Source organism: Cynocephalus volans, chromosome 5 (assembly GCF_027409185.1).
Source record: "Cynocephalus volans isolate mCynVol1 chromosome 5, mCynVol1.pri, whole genome shotgun sequence".
Classification (NCBI taxonomy): Eukaryota; Metazoa; Chordata; class Mammalia; order Dermoptera; family Cynocephalidae; genus Cynocephalus; species Cynocephalus volans.
Window position 1 is genome coordinate 46,899,765 of NC_084464.1, and position 12,677 is coordinate 46,912,441.

The following is a 12,677-nucleotide window of genomic DNA, read 5'->3' on the forward strand; positions in this document are numbered from 1 at the left end:
GGGGCTGCTGGGGTCACTCGCAGGCCAGCTTGCCGTCGAAACTGGAGAGGGCGATGGCGAAGGCCTGCAGAGCACACAGCGGGTACCGGTAGTCTAGGGTGAAGGTGTCCTCCGCCACGCGGCCGAACTGCAGCACGATGTAGTCGGCTAGGGACACAAGACAGAGGTAGGGGCGGCCTGAGACCTCCTTGGACGCCCATTCTGGAAGACAGTGCCGTCAACATTGGGGGAAGTCTCCCTTGCTTTAGGTCCCCAACCTTCAGCCACCATCTCAATTACTCACCCTTCACCCATCACGCCTTCCTGTCTCACCCATCCAGCCCTACATCTTGCTTTAGCTTAGCGTGGGTCAAGCAGCAAGCCCCTGAGGGCAGGGACCCTGACTTATCTGCAGCTGCCCAGGGCCATGAGTGCAGCAGGCACTAATCAAGTATAGGACCAAGTATATCCAAGCCCAGAACCCTCCCTTCCCAACTTCTCTGTGTCTTCTGTCCCTATTCCTTCTTCCCACTCCCAACCCCCAAGTCCCACCTTAGACCCCAGGCTCAATTCCTTTACTAGCCTTCTGGTTCCCTCCACTCAGCCCCTATCCCATCTCTTATCTAGGTTCCCAGCCCCAATCTCAATACCTCCCCCTGCATCCTTAGGGGCAGGAAGTTGCTAAAAATACCCCCAAACTCGGGCAGACAAGGCTCCACCAGAAACGTGATCTAGAGAGCAGTCCCAAGACAGGTGATATTGGAGACACTTCCCTAGGATGGAGTGGGGACTGAGGAGATTGCTCAGTGTTGGCCCAACCCTATGAACCTGGAGTCCTTTGAAAGATACCCTTCCATCCCCAAACTTCCTTACCCTAATTGGGACCTCTCCCCCAGGCTTGTAACAGGGACGTTTTTACTTAATTTTGTCCCTGGTACATCTTATTTTTCTAACTCCTCAAGGGTAGTCCTTTGACCGCACATGAGAGAGGACATACAGTAGTCACTCAAAAATGCTTGATTTTCTCTGCTCCTAAATGGTGGCCATCTTGAAGAGGTTAAGAGCAGGGACACTGGAGTCAGGCTACCAGGGTTCTAATCCCAGCTCTCCTTACTAGCTTTGTGACATTGGGCAAACTGCTTAGCCTCTGTGCCTCAGTTTTCTCATCTGCTAAATAGGACTTAACAATAGTACCTTCCTCACAGAGTTGTTGAAAGGGTTTAATGATTCAATATCTGTAAATTCCTGAGGACTGTGCCTGGCACATAGAAAGCACTGTAAGTTCTGTGAAATAAATTTTGAGGGCCAGTGTAACTCCCTGCAGGAGCTAAGAGACCCTGGGCAAAGGCTGCCCTCTCTGAGCCTCAGCACCCTCTTTGACCACAGAGAGGTTGGGCTCTCAGTGGTTTTCAGACTTCAGCAGCTCAACCCTCCTTTCAACACAATCTTACCCAGAATGTTCTACTATCTACTCCATGACTCTGGCCAGTGCTGGAAAAAAACCTGGAAAATGAGCCCTAAGACACCTGCTTGTAATATCTGAGGTTTCTGGGAGCAGTGTCATCACCCATGGAGGAGTGACCTTGCTGGATGTTCCAGTTCCAGGGATAAAGGCTAGGACCAGCCTGGTGTGTGAGAGACAGAGACAGAGATGGTGTGGAAAGGACTGAGTGAGGGTTGAGGTCCTGGGGGTGGTGGGGAACAGCTTGACCTACGCCCTCAGATACTCACGGTCATCAGCGTGGACAATCTGGAAGTTCTTGACTGAGGCTTGGGTGACCCGGCCTTGGAAGTTGAGGGTGTAGGAGCCACTGTCTTCGTTCCAGACAGGTGGCTTGTTGTGCAGCTCGATGAGGCTCTCCAGTGTCTTGTTCTGCCAGCGCACCAGCAGCCCATCACTGGCCTGGGGTATCCGGGGGGGAGTAGATAGGGAGAGGCTAGTTAGAGGGGGCCAAGATAGCTCAGGGCTGACTGGACGAGGGGCCTGGGCACCTGTGCGTGCCCTTGCCTGTCGATGTCCATTCGGGGTATCTGTGAGAGCATGTTTGGCATCTGTCATGTCCTTGTGAGCAGGGTAAACACTTGTGAGAGTGGGGCTTTGTCTGTGGGATGCCAAAGTGGAGGGCTGGAAAGTAGAAAGGGGCATCTTACACACAGTAGGTGCTTCGTGCACTGGTACCCGAAGGGTCTTAGGACATGGCCACATGCTGTCACCTGATTACAAGGATGTCCTAGGACCTGCAAGGAGTGCACAGTTGAGCTTGGGAAGATGGACTGTTTAGCGATTGAAACAAAGTGTCCCTGGAGTTGAGTTCCTGAAAGGAAGGAGCAGTGTCTGCATGATGTGCTCTTGAGATATTTATTTCCTGAGTGTCCTGTCACCAGTTCATGTTCTTGGCTCAGAGTGAGTCCACTCAAGACCACCTCCTGCCAGAAGCCTTCGTGACCCCACATCTGATTGATGTCTCATCTCTGAGCTGCCATGACACCTTGCTCTTACCATTCTTCCCACTGCACTGTAATGGATAGAATTAGATACTCTAAGGGCAGGAACAGTATTTTATTAACATCTCTGTGCCTCAGTTGCCCTCACAAAAGGGTGTTGTGAGGATTAAGTAAGTTAATAGCACATAGAGTGTTTTGGGGTTTTTTTTGTTGGTGGCTGGCTGGTCTGGGATGGAGTGTTATTTAGAGCAGTTGCTGGCACAGAATGGGTACTCGGTAAATACCAGATATTATCTTGATAACTGTTGTGTTGATTTTGGATCTCCAGTGCCTGGCGCAGAGTGTGTGTTTAATAAATGATTGCAGAATGAATGAACTGTGGGATGATGAAGAGAGACTCAGAGCAGCACTAGGTAGTTCTTACGAAGCCCAAGCAAAGACGAGAGGCGCTGCCTCAGGAGGATTTGTGGGTTTATTCCAGGCATGGAAGGAGCAACTGCGGGCCCCACAGCCAAGTGAATGAACTCTTAAGACCCAGCCTTCCATGGTTGGTGTCTACTGGTCAGCTGGCCTCAGGTGGCTTTCCAGCGGGGAAGGATGCATGGTCAGCTGACAGGGGTATTATTTTTCATTGTAAATGAGTACAGTGACATCAATTTCCTGTGAGTATGGGGTGTGAGAGTCATCCCATCCCTGAAATCCTGTGCTCACCAACCTGCAACGCTAAGGAGCAAAGAGCACAAGACCCTGAGGGAGGCCACATCTTCCCATCTTACCGCACATGTTGCACACACACACACCTTTGCTTTTTAAAATGTAAATCATGGCACTCCTTCACTCAAAACCCTGCTGTGGCTTTCCATTTCTCTCAGAGTAAAAACCAGTTATACAGGCCCTATCTGCCCCTCACTCTTACCTCTCTGACCTCCTCCCCCTCCGGCCGGCTGCACTGGCCACCTTGCTTTTCCTCAGACCCACCAGGCACCTTCTTGCCTCAGGGCCTTTGCACTGGCTCTTCCCTCTGCCTGGATGCTCTTCCCCCAGATATCTTCAGTCTTGCCCCCTCACCTTCCCAGTGAGGCCCACTCTGACCACTCTGTTTAGTTTTTTAAAAGATTTATTTCTTTTTGGCAGCTGGCCAGTACAGGGATCAAACCCCAGTCCTTGGAGTTATCAGCACCAAGCTCTAACCAACTGAGCTAACTGGACTGCTTACTGTATTTAATATTGAAACACACACACACACACACACACACACACACACACACACACACACACACACACACACACACACACACACACACACACACACACACACACACACACACACACACACACACACGTCATCTCCCTTCCCATTCGACTTTTTCTTTTTTTCCATAGCACTTATCACTTTCTAACATGCTCCATAATTTACTTATTTATCACAATTATTTGTACCGGCCAGCTGCCAAAAAACAAAAACAAAAAAGGTATCACAGTTATTGTCTACTGTGTTTCCTTCCACTAGAATACCAACTACAAGAGGGCAGATCTCTGTTTTGTACACTGATGTTTTCAGGTGCCTAGAATAATACTTGACTCAATATACATATGTGTGTTCAATTAATACATGAATGATTTGAAGTAAAATGAAAAAAAAAACCCAAACCCACTGTGGTTGTTTCTGTGAATTCAGTTACAAAAAACCTGAATTCATTCCACAAATTGCCAGAATGAATTTGTGCTGGAGATCGAGTGTACTCAAAGGGTTGGGTATAGAGTGAGCTGAGCCCCCACCCCCTGCTGTCCCAGAGTGGATCGCATAGGGAGCAGGACTCTCAGGGACGGGTCAGGCAGGTGCGGGCTCACATTTCGGGGCCGGATGGGAACCCTCTCGTTGTCTGCACTCATGCCGGGAATGATGACCGTCATGCGCCGGGGACCGCGGAAGCCCAGCACGTTGGTTTCCTGGGAGGGAGATGTCCTTTAGGCCGGCCTCTGTAAGGGGAGGAGCCCGGCATGGGGGACAGGTGGAGTTCTCACATAGATCACAGCTGCCAGCTCCTGCCGGAGGCTCCCCACATCACCGCTGCCTCCTCCACGCTGCGGGTTCTTCCCGTTGTCAAAGACAGTAAAGCGGTTCCCCAGGAGGTTGGACCTGCGAACAGGGTGGGGCTGGGGGCCCGGCTGGGAGATTCCACGTCCCTTCCCCAGTACCCTTCCTCACAGCCAGGCAGTTTGGAGAGCTTCTACGTAAGGGTGGGGTGTCTTAGGACTGAGCAATTCATATCTCCAGGCTTCCCCCTTTTTGAAAGCTGGATCTACAAGGAGAACGCCCAGGCAACGTTCACATCCCAGCTCCATCTCTTACTAGCTGTGGGGACCTTAGGCAAATTAAACTCTCCGAGCCTCAACTCTGTCATCTATAAAACAGGCATAATAGTATCTCCTATTTGGTTGGTAAGAGGATTGGGTGTGTTAATATTTGGAAGTTAATTAGAACTACACCTGACACATAGGTATGCCTTGTATATGTTTTGCTAAATATGTAAATAAAAGAAATAAGGCCTACTCAGGGGTTCACCTCCTCCCACCCCACTCTCAGATTTGTGGTGAGGATTAGATGAGATGTATGGGGAGACATAGCACAGAGTAGTGCTGAACATTTGTGTTCATTCACTCAGCAAGTGTTTGTTGAGTAGCTACTATGTACCAGGTGCTAGGTATTCAACCATCAACAGGACAGCATGGTCCCTGCCCTCATGGAGCTTATGCCCTGCTCCAGGCAAGGTTTCTGGACGGGCAGTGTGGGCGTCACCTGGGTGCTTGTTAGAATGCAGATTCTCAGGCCCACCCCACACCCACTGAACCATGTTAACAAAGATCCCCATGTGATCTGGGCACCTCCAAGTGTGATAAGCCCTGGACTAGGAAACATTTCCAGGGTGAGCACTCTTCCAGGCACAGTGGGACAGAGATGACTGTGGCCTTCCTTGCTGACCCAAGCCCCCCAACCCCAAGAAGCCCAGCCCTACCTCAGCTTCCCGATGAAGTTCTCCCCTCCTCGGGACAGATTGGTAGGGTCGCTGGAGATGAGGTAATTGGTTGTCTTGCTCCGTTTCCGTTTCCTGCCAGCCAATAGGAACACCTGCGGAGAAGGGGAGAGAGGTGAGAGAATGGGGTAGAAGATGGGGTAGAGGATTGAGGGGGAAGAGACCTGTTCATCCTGGCCCTAGACCCTCCCTCAGCCTGGGTCATGGTACTGCCATGCCCCATCCCACCTCACCCTCCACCACCTCTTCCTACCCACCTTCTTCTCCGTGTCCAGGTGCAAGAAGTAGGAAGGATACATTCCTCGATCCATGCCCTTCTTGTCCCGGGTCAGCCGGCAGCGCACTGTCCGGCCCTGGGGGGCAGGCTGCAGCACGAACTCCTGGGGTTCGTCCACCTCCACGGGTGGAGACGGGGCCCTCTCCTCCTTCTGGGTGGGGGTAGAGGGTTCATCAGCCCCAGAGCACCAGCTCCCCACCCTCAGCTGCTCCCCAGCGCTGGGACATAGGCAGGGCAGGCAGGACAACTCACCACTTTCTGTGTGCAGAGAGAACAGAGAGGCCAGTTAGTGCAGGGCCCACGTCCCTTGGGGCTGGGACACCTTTGCCCCTCACACTTCCCCAGCAGCCCAGCACGGCCATGTTAGGCTCTGGGGAAGATTTGTGCTTTATTACGATTTTGTTTAGCTTCTGGTTAAGAGCCCAAGCTCTGGAGCCAGACAGTCTGGGTTCAAATCCTGATTCCTCCACTAACTGTCTGTCATGTTTATTACATTTTAACCACACTGTGACTCAATTTTTTACCTGAGAAGTAGGTATGGTGGGGGTGGATATCTAGGACAGACTTTATTTAATTTACGTATTTAATAAACACTCATATAAACTCTACCAGTGTGCCATAGTACTAAGTAATTTCCAAATATTAACTCATTTAATTCCCATGTCAACCCAGAGGTAGTTGTCCCTATTGTAAGGATAAAGAAGCTGAAGCTTAGAAAAGTTAAGTCACTTATTTGAGTTCACGTAACTAGTGAGAGCTGGAGTTGGGGTTTGAGTCCTGTTCTATCTCCTTTTATTTTTTATTTTTTTAATTTTTTTTTTAAAGATCGGTAAGGGGATCTTAACCCTTGACTTGGTTTTGTCAGCACCACGCTCTCCCAAGTAAGCCACGGGCCGGCCCCTCCTTTTAGATCTAGAGTCTTTAGACAGAACTTCTCCCATGTGGACACTAGCTCAAGGGGTGAACTGAGGCTGACGGAATGGACTGCTGTGTTCTAAGCACATAGGAAGCACTACAGAGGTGTCGGCTACTGTCATTATTAGCATATACTAAATAATGAATGTAGTACCCAACCTTCAAGGTGCCCCCAATGATCCCTTCCTCCTGGTGTTTAGGCCCTTCTGTAGTCCCCTCCCACAGTGTATCAGGGTTGGTCTTTGTGACCAATAGACTGGCAGAAGTGATGGTAGGGTACTTCCAAGGCTGGGTCATTAAAAAATACCGTGCCTCCTGCCTGACTCTCTTTCTTGGGCTCTGGGAAAAGTTGACTGCTATGTCATAAGAACACTCAAGCAGCCCTAAGGAGAGGTCCATGTGGAAAGGACCTGAGACCTTCAGCCAACAACCATGACAGTGAACCATTTTAGAAGTGGATGTCCCATGTCCAGTCAAGCTTCCAGAGTGGCCGAAGCCCCATCTGGCATCCTGACTTGTGAGACCCTGAGCCAGAACCACCCTGCTAAGCCGCTCCAAGATTTCTGACTCTCAGAAATTGAGTAAGAAGATAAATGTTTGCTGTTTTAAGAGACTAAGTTTTGGCATGATTTGTTACACAGCAATACACAATTAATACATGAATGAATAAATCAGCTCACTTTGCTCATTGAGAAACTCTTAATGACAATTGGGTTACATAAAGCTCCAGGGTGACTGGAGACCCCGCAACAGCCCCTTCTGTTCTCACAAACCTGGTGCCCTTTGTCTTCATGTTCTGTCCCTCATAGGAGGGGGAGCCAAGATTCTAAGCCCAACTTTCCCAGCAGGGGAGAGATGGACCGCCAGCCTGGGTGTGTGCCTTTGAGGATTGATGCTATCTGTGAGCCACGAAGAAGCTCTGATGTCTAATGGTTGGCCATTTTTGCTGAGGGCAAATTTGCACTATGTGTAAGGTGGTGGGGGGCAGCGGGCCCTCAGCCAAGGAGCAAGTGACCATCTGTTCTCCACTCTAGGCTACTCCAGAAGAAACTTGGGAAACAACAGTATGTTTGGAATGTGATGTGGAGAAAGCCAGAGCTTATTCAAACACTTCCACAGCTGCTAATTTCAAGGGCCTACTGTACTGAAGTCTGCTCTGTCCCTCGGGAGATAATAAACTGGCCTTTCAGGTTATACATCAACAGCTGGTGATCTTGGTTAATGTGAATCAGTGCCCCAAGACCCGACCACTCCTGCACAAACTAATAAACCTGCAAAGCTGAGACCCAGGCCCCTGTGGTGATCTCTCCACTGGCAGAAACCTATTTCTCAAAGACTTTTTATCAATTTCTGTCTCTCAGTTGGATCTCCCTCTCCTGCTTACTCTGGCTTGTGTGTGTTGGTGCCTGAGTCCTGTATGTGGGCAAGCGCAATATTCAAAATACTTAACAGCCTGTTCTGCCCACAGAGAATACCTGGTCAGAATGGACACTGGTAGTCTTAGAGGGGGATCCTGGAGGCCCCTGACAGCCAGATGTTAACCCTTTAGTTGCTGGGTTGTTTAGCTGCTGGGAGGTTGGGAGATCATGGGTGGGGTGGCAGAAAGCACTTGGGAAGCTCTGGGCAGTAGGGTAGAAATATTTTAACAACTGGTACAGCTGACTATCAGTCAGTGTGCCCAAAGGTGTGTACACATGTGCCTCTCTGCCTGTGTGATCCACCTCCCTGACACAGAAAATGTGTGTCTCTTCACGTGGGGGCCATGGGCAACTCTGGCTATGTCTGATGGTTATGCTGTGGGGGGGGGGGCCTCAGACACCAGATGATGTAAGGCCTTGCAGTGGCTTATCCTAGCCTGGTCACCCCTCTAACACTTCTATTCTCACATACCTGGTGTCCTTGTCCTCATATCCTGTCATAAGAGGGGGAGCCAAGAATCCAACCCCAAGTGACTCTAAGGCCCCAGCCCATGAGGTCCCACAGTCTGGTCTCCCAAGTCCAGGCCCCTGCCACTGCTTCCTGAAGGGACCTCTGTCCCCTTCCTCTCTGGGCCCCAACCTTTTTGCCTTTTCCTTTTGCTTTGCCCTTCTGATTGCTGTTCTTGGTCCCCACAGTTTCCTCCTCCTCCTCTTCTTCCTCCTTCCTGTCCTCTTCTGGGCCTTTTGGAGTTCCTGGGCATGGAGGGGGACACAGGGCTGTGAACTTCTTTCCTTGGTTTGCAAAGTGCTTCCAGCACCCATGTCTCAATTGGGCCCTCGCCACAACCACAGAGGGCCAACCCCACATTATTATGATCAGAGACTTAGAAAGGCTAAGACACCTGAGACCACACAGCTGTCAAAGTGGGGGTCAAGATGCCACCCATATTTTCTGACTCTAGAGCTCACACTCCTTACCTTGCCTTGCACACATGATGTAAGGATCCCCAGATCCCCACCCCAGGACAACCTCAAGATGTCATGTCACCAGAAGCCACTGCCACCCACCTTTCTTCTTCAAAGCTTTCTCGGCGGGGCCACCTTCCCCAACCAGGAACATGGCTGCTGGGCTCTTCTTCGCTCTGGCTGGGCTCACTAAGGGGTCCTTGTCATCATCCCCAGACCCTGCGTGTGTGGATGTGTAAGGGTCATATCTCCTACTACATCCAGAGTCCACTATTCCTCCTGAGGCTGGGCTCACCTTTTTTCTTTGTCTTTCTCATCTTGGTCCCCTCCCCTGCTGGAGCATCCTTCTTCTTAATGCGATGGGGTTTCAGTGGGGGATCAGGGCTTCCTGGGTCTCCTGGAAGTGGAAGATGGGGCTTAGACAAAGAAGGAGCCTGGTGGGACTTACAGACACCTTCCAACCCACTCATCCTTTCTCTAGTCCCCAGGGAGTCTGAGGGCCTGACCAGGGCCCACAGTCTGCCTTCTGCTTATCTTGTTTTCCCTGCACCCAAAAAAGCGCTGGACAAAGACCAGGAGCTTAATGAGCAGTAACCAAATAATGAATAAATGAATGAATGAATGCGTGCATGGATGTCAGGCCTTCTAAATGAGCCTTTGAGGCCTACCTTCCACCTGTATCCTCCAGGAAACCTCCTCTGGCACTGCTACAGAGGAGCTCTCCCTCCCTCAGAGGCCCAAGTACACATCTAGACCAGACTGCTGGTACCTGTAGGGTGAGGTACCCGGGCCAGAGAGCCATCACAGCATTGATTCTTTGATTTATTTTTACTGTAATCACTTTGATACTTTTATAAAAATTATAACAATAATTCACATTGAGTTAAAAATATCACAAAGAAAACTAAAATCCTCTGTTTCACCCCCCCCACCCCCAGCACCCTGGGCAGGGGTAAGCGAGAGGCTAGGGTGAGGGTGAGGGAGGGCATGTATTGGTCTCTGTCCCTAAGGACTGTCAGGGGGAGGAAACCCTCTGGTCAAACCACTGGGTGACTTTTGAGGTCTCATCTCCTGTGATTCAGTGAGACTCCGAGCCCTCCCAGGCAGGGCTGTTGCTGCAGGCCTGTGTGCTCCCTCTGGACCCTCAACACCCACCCCTCAGGCCCTGGGCCTTGGCTCTCCTCTCCTTCAAGTCGGCAGGAGCCTTCTCTTTCAGGGGTTTCTTGGGAGGCAGAGGGATTTTCTCTTTCTTTTCCTCTTCTTCCTCTTCCTCCTCATCCTCCTTGTCCTCTTCCTCCTCCTGCTCCTCTGTAGGTAGAAACTCCTCATAATGGGGGCTCGGGTGGTCCCCCCCTTATGTGGGGAGCACAGTTCCTCCAGACTGCTGGGAAGTGGTGAGTGGGCATCAGGGGTAGGAGCCTGCCCTTCTGGAACAGGTGCAGGAGAAGGAGTATTGGCACCTTCCTGGAAGAATGAGGGTGACCCCAAATCTTCGGAGAGTGAGCTGGTGGAATCCCCGCTCTGGTGAAAGCCCCCCTCTGTGGCTCTGCCCTGCTCGCACTCTCCAGGCTCCAGCTTTGCCTTCTCTGCCCGCCTCTCACTGCACCCACCCTACTTCCCCTGGCCCTTGTCTGTTTCTGACCTGCAGTCGGACCCACCCGGGCTACTTCTGGCTCCTAGTTGTAGTTTAAGGCAAAACCCTTAACCTCCCTGTGCCTCAGTTTCCCATCTGTAAAATGGGGGACGAGAAGAAGAGACAACCTCAAGGTTGGTACCTGCCCCAAAGACAAGGCCACGGAGGCCGTCCTTGCTGCTTTTCTGTCTCCCGGGGTGGGGGGCGGTCGTTCCTTCTCTGCACGCGCCCTTACCCGCCCGACCCTCGGGCCCTCGCTCACCGTCCTCGGCGTCTGCGGCGCGGGCTACCAGGAAGGTTTCCCGGGGGTCACGCTTCTTGGCCTCGGGGTCCCTGAGGAACTTGGTGTAGACGGTCTGCGGCGCCCTGGCCGGGTCGGGGGCGGTCTCCTCCCGCGGCCTCCCCCTCCGCCCCGCTGAGCCGAGATGCGGGGTTCAGGAGGGGTCCCGCCCCGGGCTCCGGGAGGCAGCGCCCCGACACCCAACCCCCGAGCCTGGGGCGCGCCCCCTGGGGCTCCTAACCCGGGGGTCTCCGCTGGCCTCCGTTCCCACCTTCAGCACCCGTCCCCTGGCTTTCATTCATCCTCTCCCCTCCCCCTCCCCCTCCCGCTCCCCCTCCCCCTCAGCAGCACCCTCGCCCGCCCGCAGGTCTCTCGCTCCCGCGCCCCTCACCCTGGGGGGCGCCCCCGGGCTCGGCTCCCCGCCCGCCTCCTGGTCTCCGGGGCTTGGATCCCGTGGGGCGGGGGGACTCAGGGGTCTCCGTCTTCTTCTTCCTCAGCTTCTGTCCCGGGACCGGTCGCTGCGGAATGGGCGTCAAGAGGAGGGCGAGGAAGGAAAGGGGGGCTCCGAGCGCTGCCCATCACCCTCTAATCCCTTGAGCCGCCAGAAATAACCGCGGATTATCGGGAGGGAGCTGGAGCCCCCTTCTTGGGATGAGGACGAATGCCCCCTTCTGTGCACCATGGCCACCTCCAATGCCCCAAAGCCCCAATTGCTCCCCTGGATACCGTGTGTCCCCAAACTCCCCTTTCTCCCTCCAAAAGCTCCAGACACGCAGCCGCTAGACGCTGCGAGGGGAACCCGCCGCCACCCCCGACCCCCTGCCCTGCGTGGGTTCACACGCAGTGGGGACGTCTCTGCCTCCTTTCCAAGCGGGGTGACATACCTGCTTGGGGCGTCGCTGGACCTCCGGGCTCAGGCCATCTTCCTCATGCCCACTGAGGGTGGCAAGGGATCAGCCTGTCTCCCTCCCCCTTCCTGCCCCCATCCGTGCCCCCCAGGGTTCAGGTAGAGCGACGTGGGGACCACCGACCTGTCTGAGGCCCACACCTCTCGGAGGGTTTCGTCCTGCAGCGGCATGGTGCATTCACCTGTCCGCGCCCCCTTCTCTGGCCGCCCTGCAGCTTTAGGCGCCTCCTCTCCCCGCGCCAGCTAATCCCGGCTCAACTGCACCCCCAGCTCCCGCCTGCCTCAAAGGTGGCCGCCTGGCGGCACCGCGGGAGGGGCTCCTGCCACGACCTTCCCCTCCCCCACTGAGCCCAGGCCATTGAGGGGAAGGGTCTCAACTCCCAAGTCTGAGAAGTCACACCCCCAGCAGTCTAAGGGAGGTTGGTACTAGCTCGACCCTGCCCCCAGAAACTTTGGGTTAGATTTGTAATCTGTCAGTGGTCAATGGGGTGTGAGAAGAAAATATTAGAGCACAATAGGAAGGTCCAGGGGTCCCACCATTCACCACAAAAAAAAAAAAGAAGGAAAATATTAGATTGGATTCTGCATTTATCTTTATTTCTTGTAAGAAATAAGGACTAGTATTTACTAATATTTAACATTATTGACAGAAGCATGTGTATATATTTTAAAAAGAAATGTGCCTATATTGGGGGTATACGCGTAAATATTTTTTAATGATAGAGGCATGCTTTTTTAAAGGCTTGGAGGCCCAGGATAGAGTGTGGGTGTGCTTAATGTCTTGGGAGAGGTTTGATTAGGTGGGGAAGAAGCCCAGAGGAG

The 12,677-nt window shown here is 52.6% G+C and overlaps 1 protein-coding gene across 2 annotated transcripts; it reads right to left on the reverse strand.

The window, feature by feature from the left end:
* Positions 1–13: 13 nt before the first annotated feature.
* TULP1 (TUB like protein 1) lies at positions 14–12,026 on the reverse strand. 2 transcript variants are annotated; one of them, XM_063097874.1, is made up of 14 exons: positions 11,980–12,026; positions 11,833–11,884; positions 11,376–11,466; positions 10,931–11,083; positions 10,191–10,343; positions 9,331–9,432; positions 9,138–9,254; positions 8,704–8,822; positions 5,717–5,887; positions 5,442–5,554; positions 4,450–4,564; positions 4,276–4,374; positions 1,711–1,882; positions 14–147 (listed from the first exon to the last, which is right to left on the reverse strand). In XM_063097874.1, the coding sequence occupies exons 1-14, from the start codon at positions 12,024–12,026 to the stop codon at positions 14–16; spliced, it is 1,638 nt and encodes a 545-aa protein (XP_062953944.1). The 2 variants fall into 2 exon arrangements, with proteins under 2 accessions (XP_062953944.1, XP_062953945.1); XM_063097875.1 differs by lacking the exon at positions 10,931–11,083.
* Between the last annotated feature and the right edge of the window lie 651 nt (positions 12,027–12,677).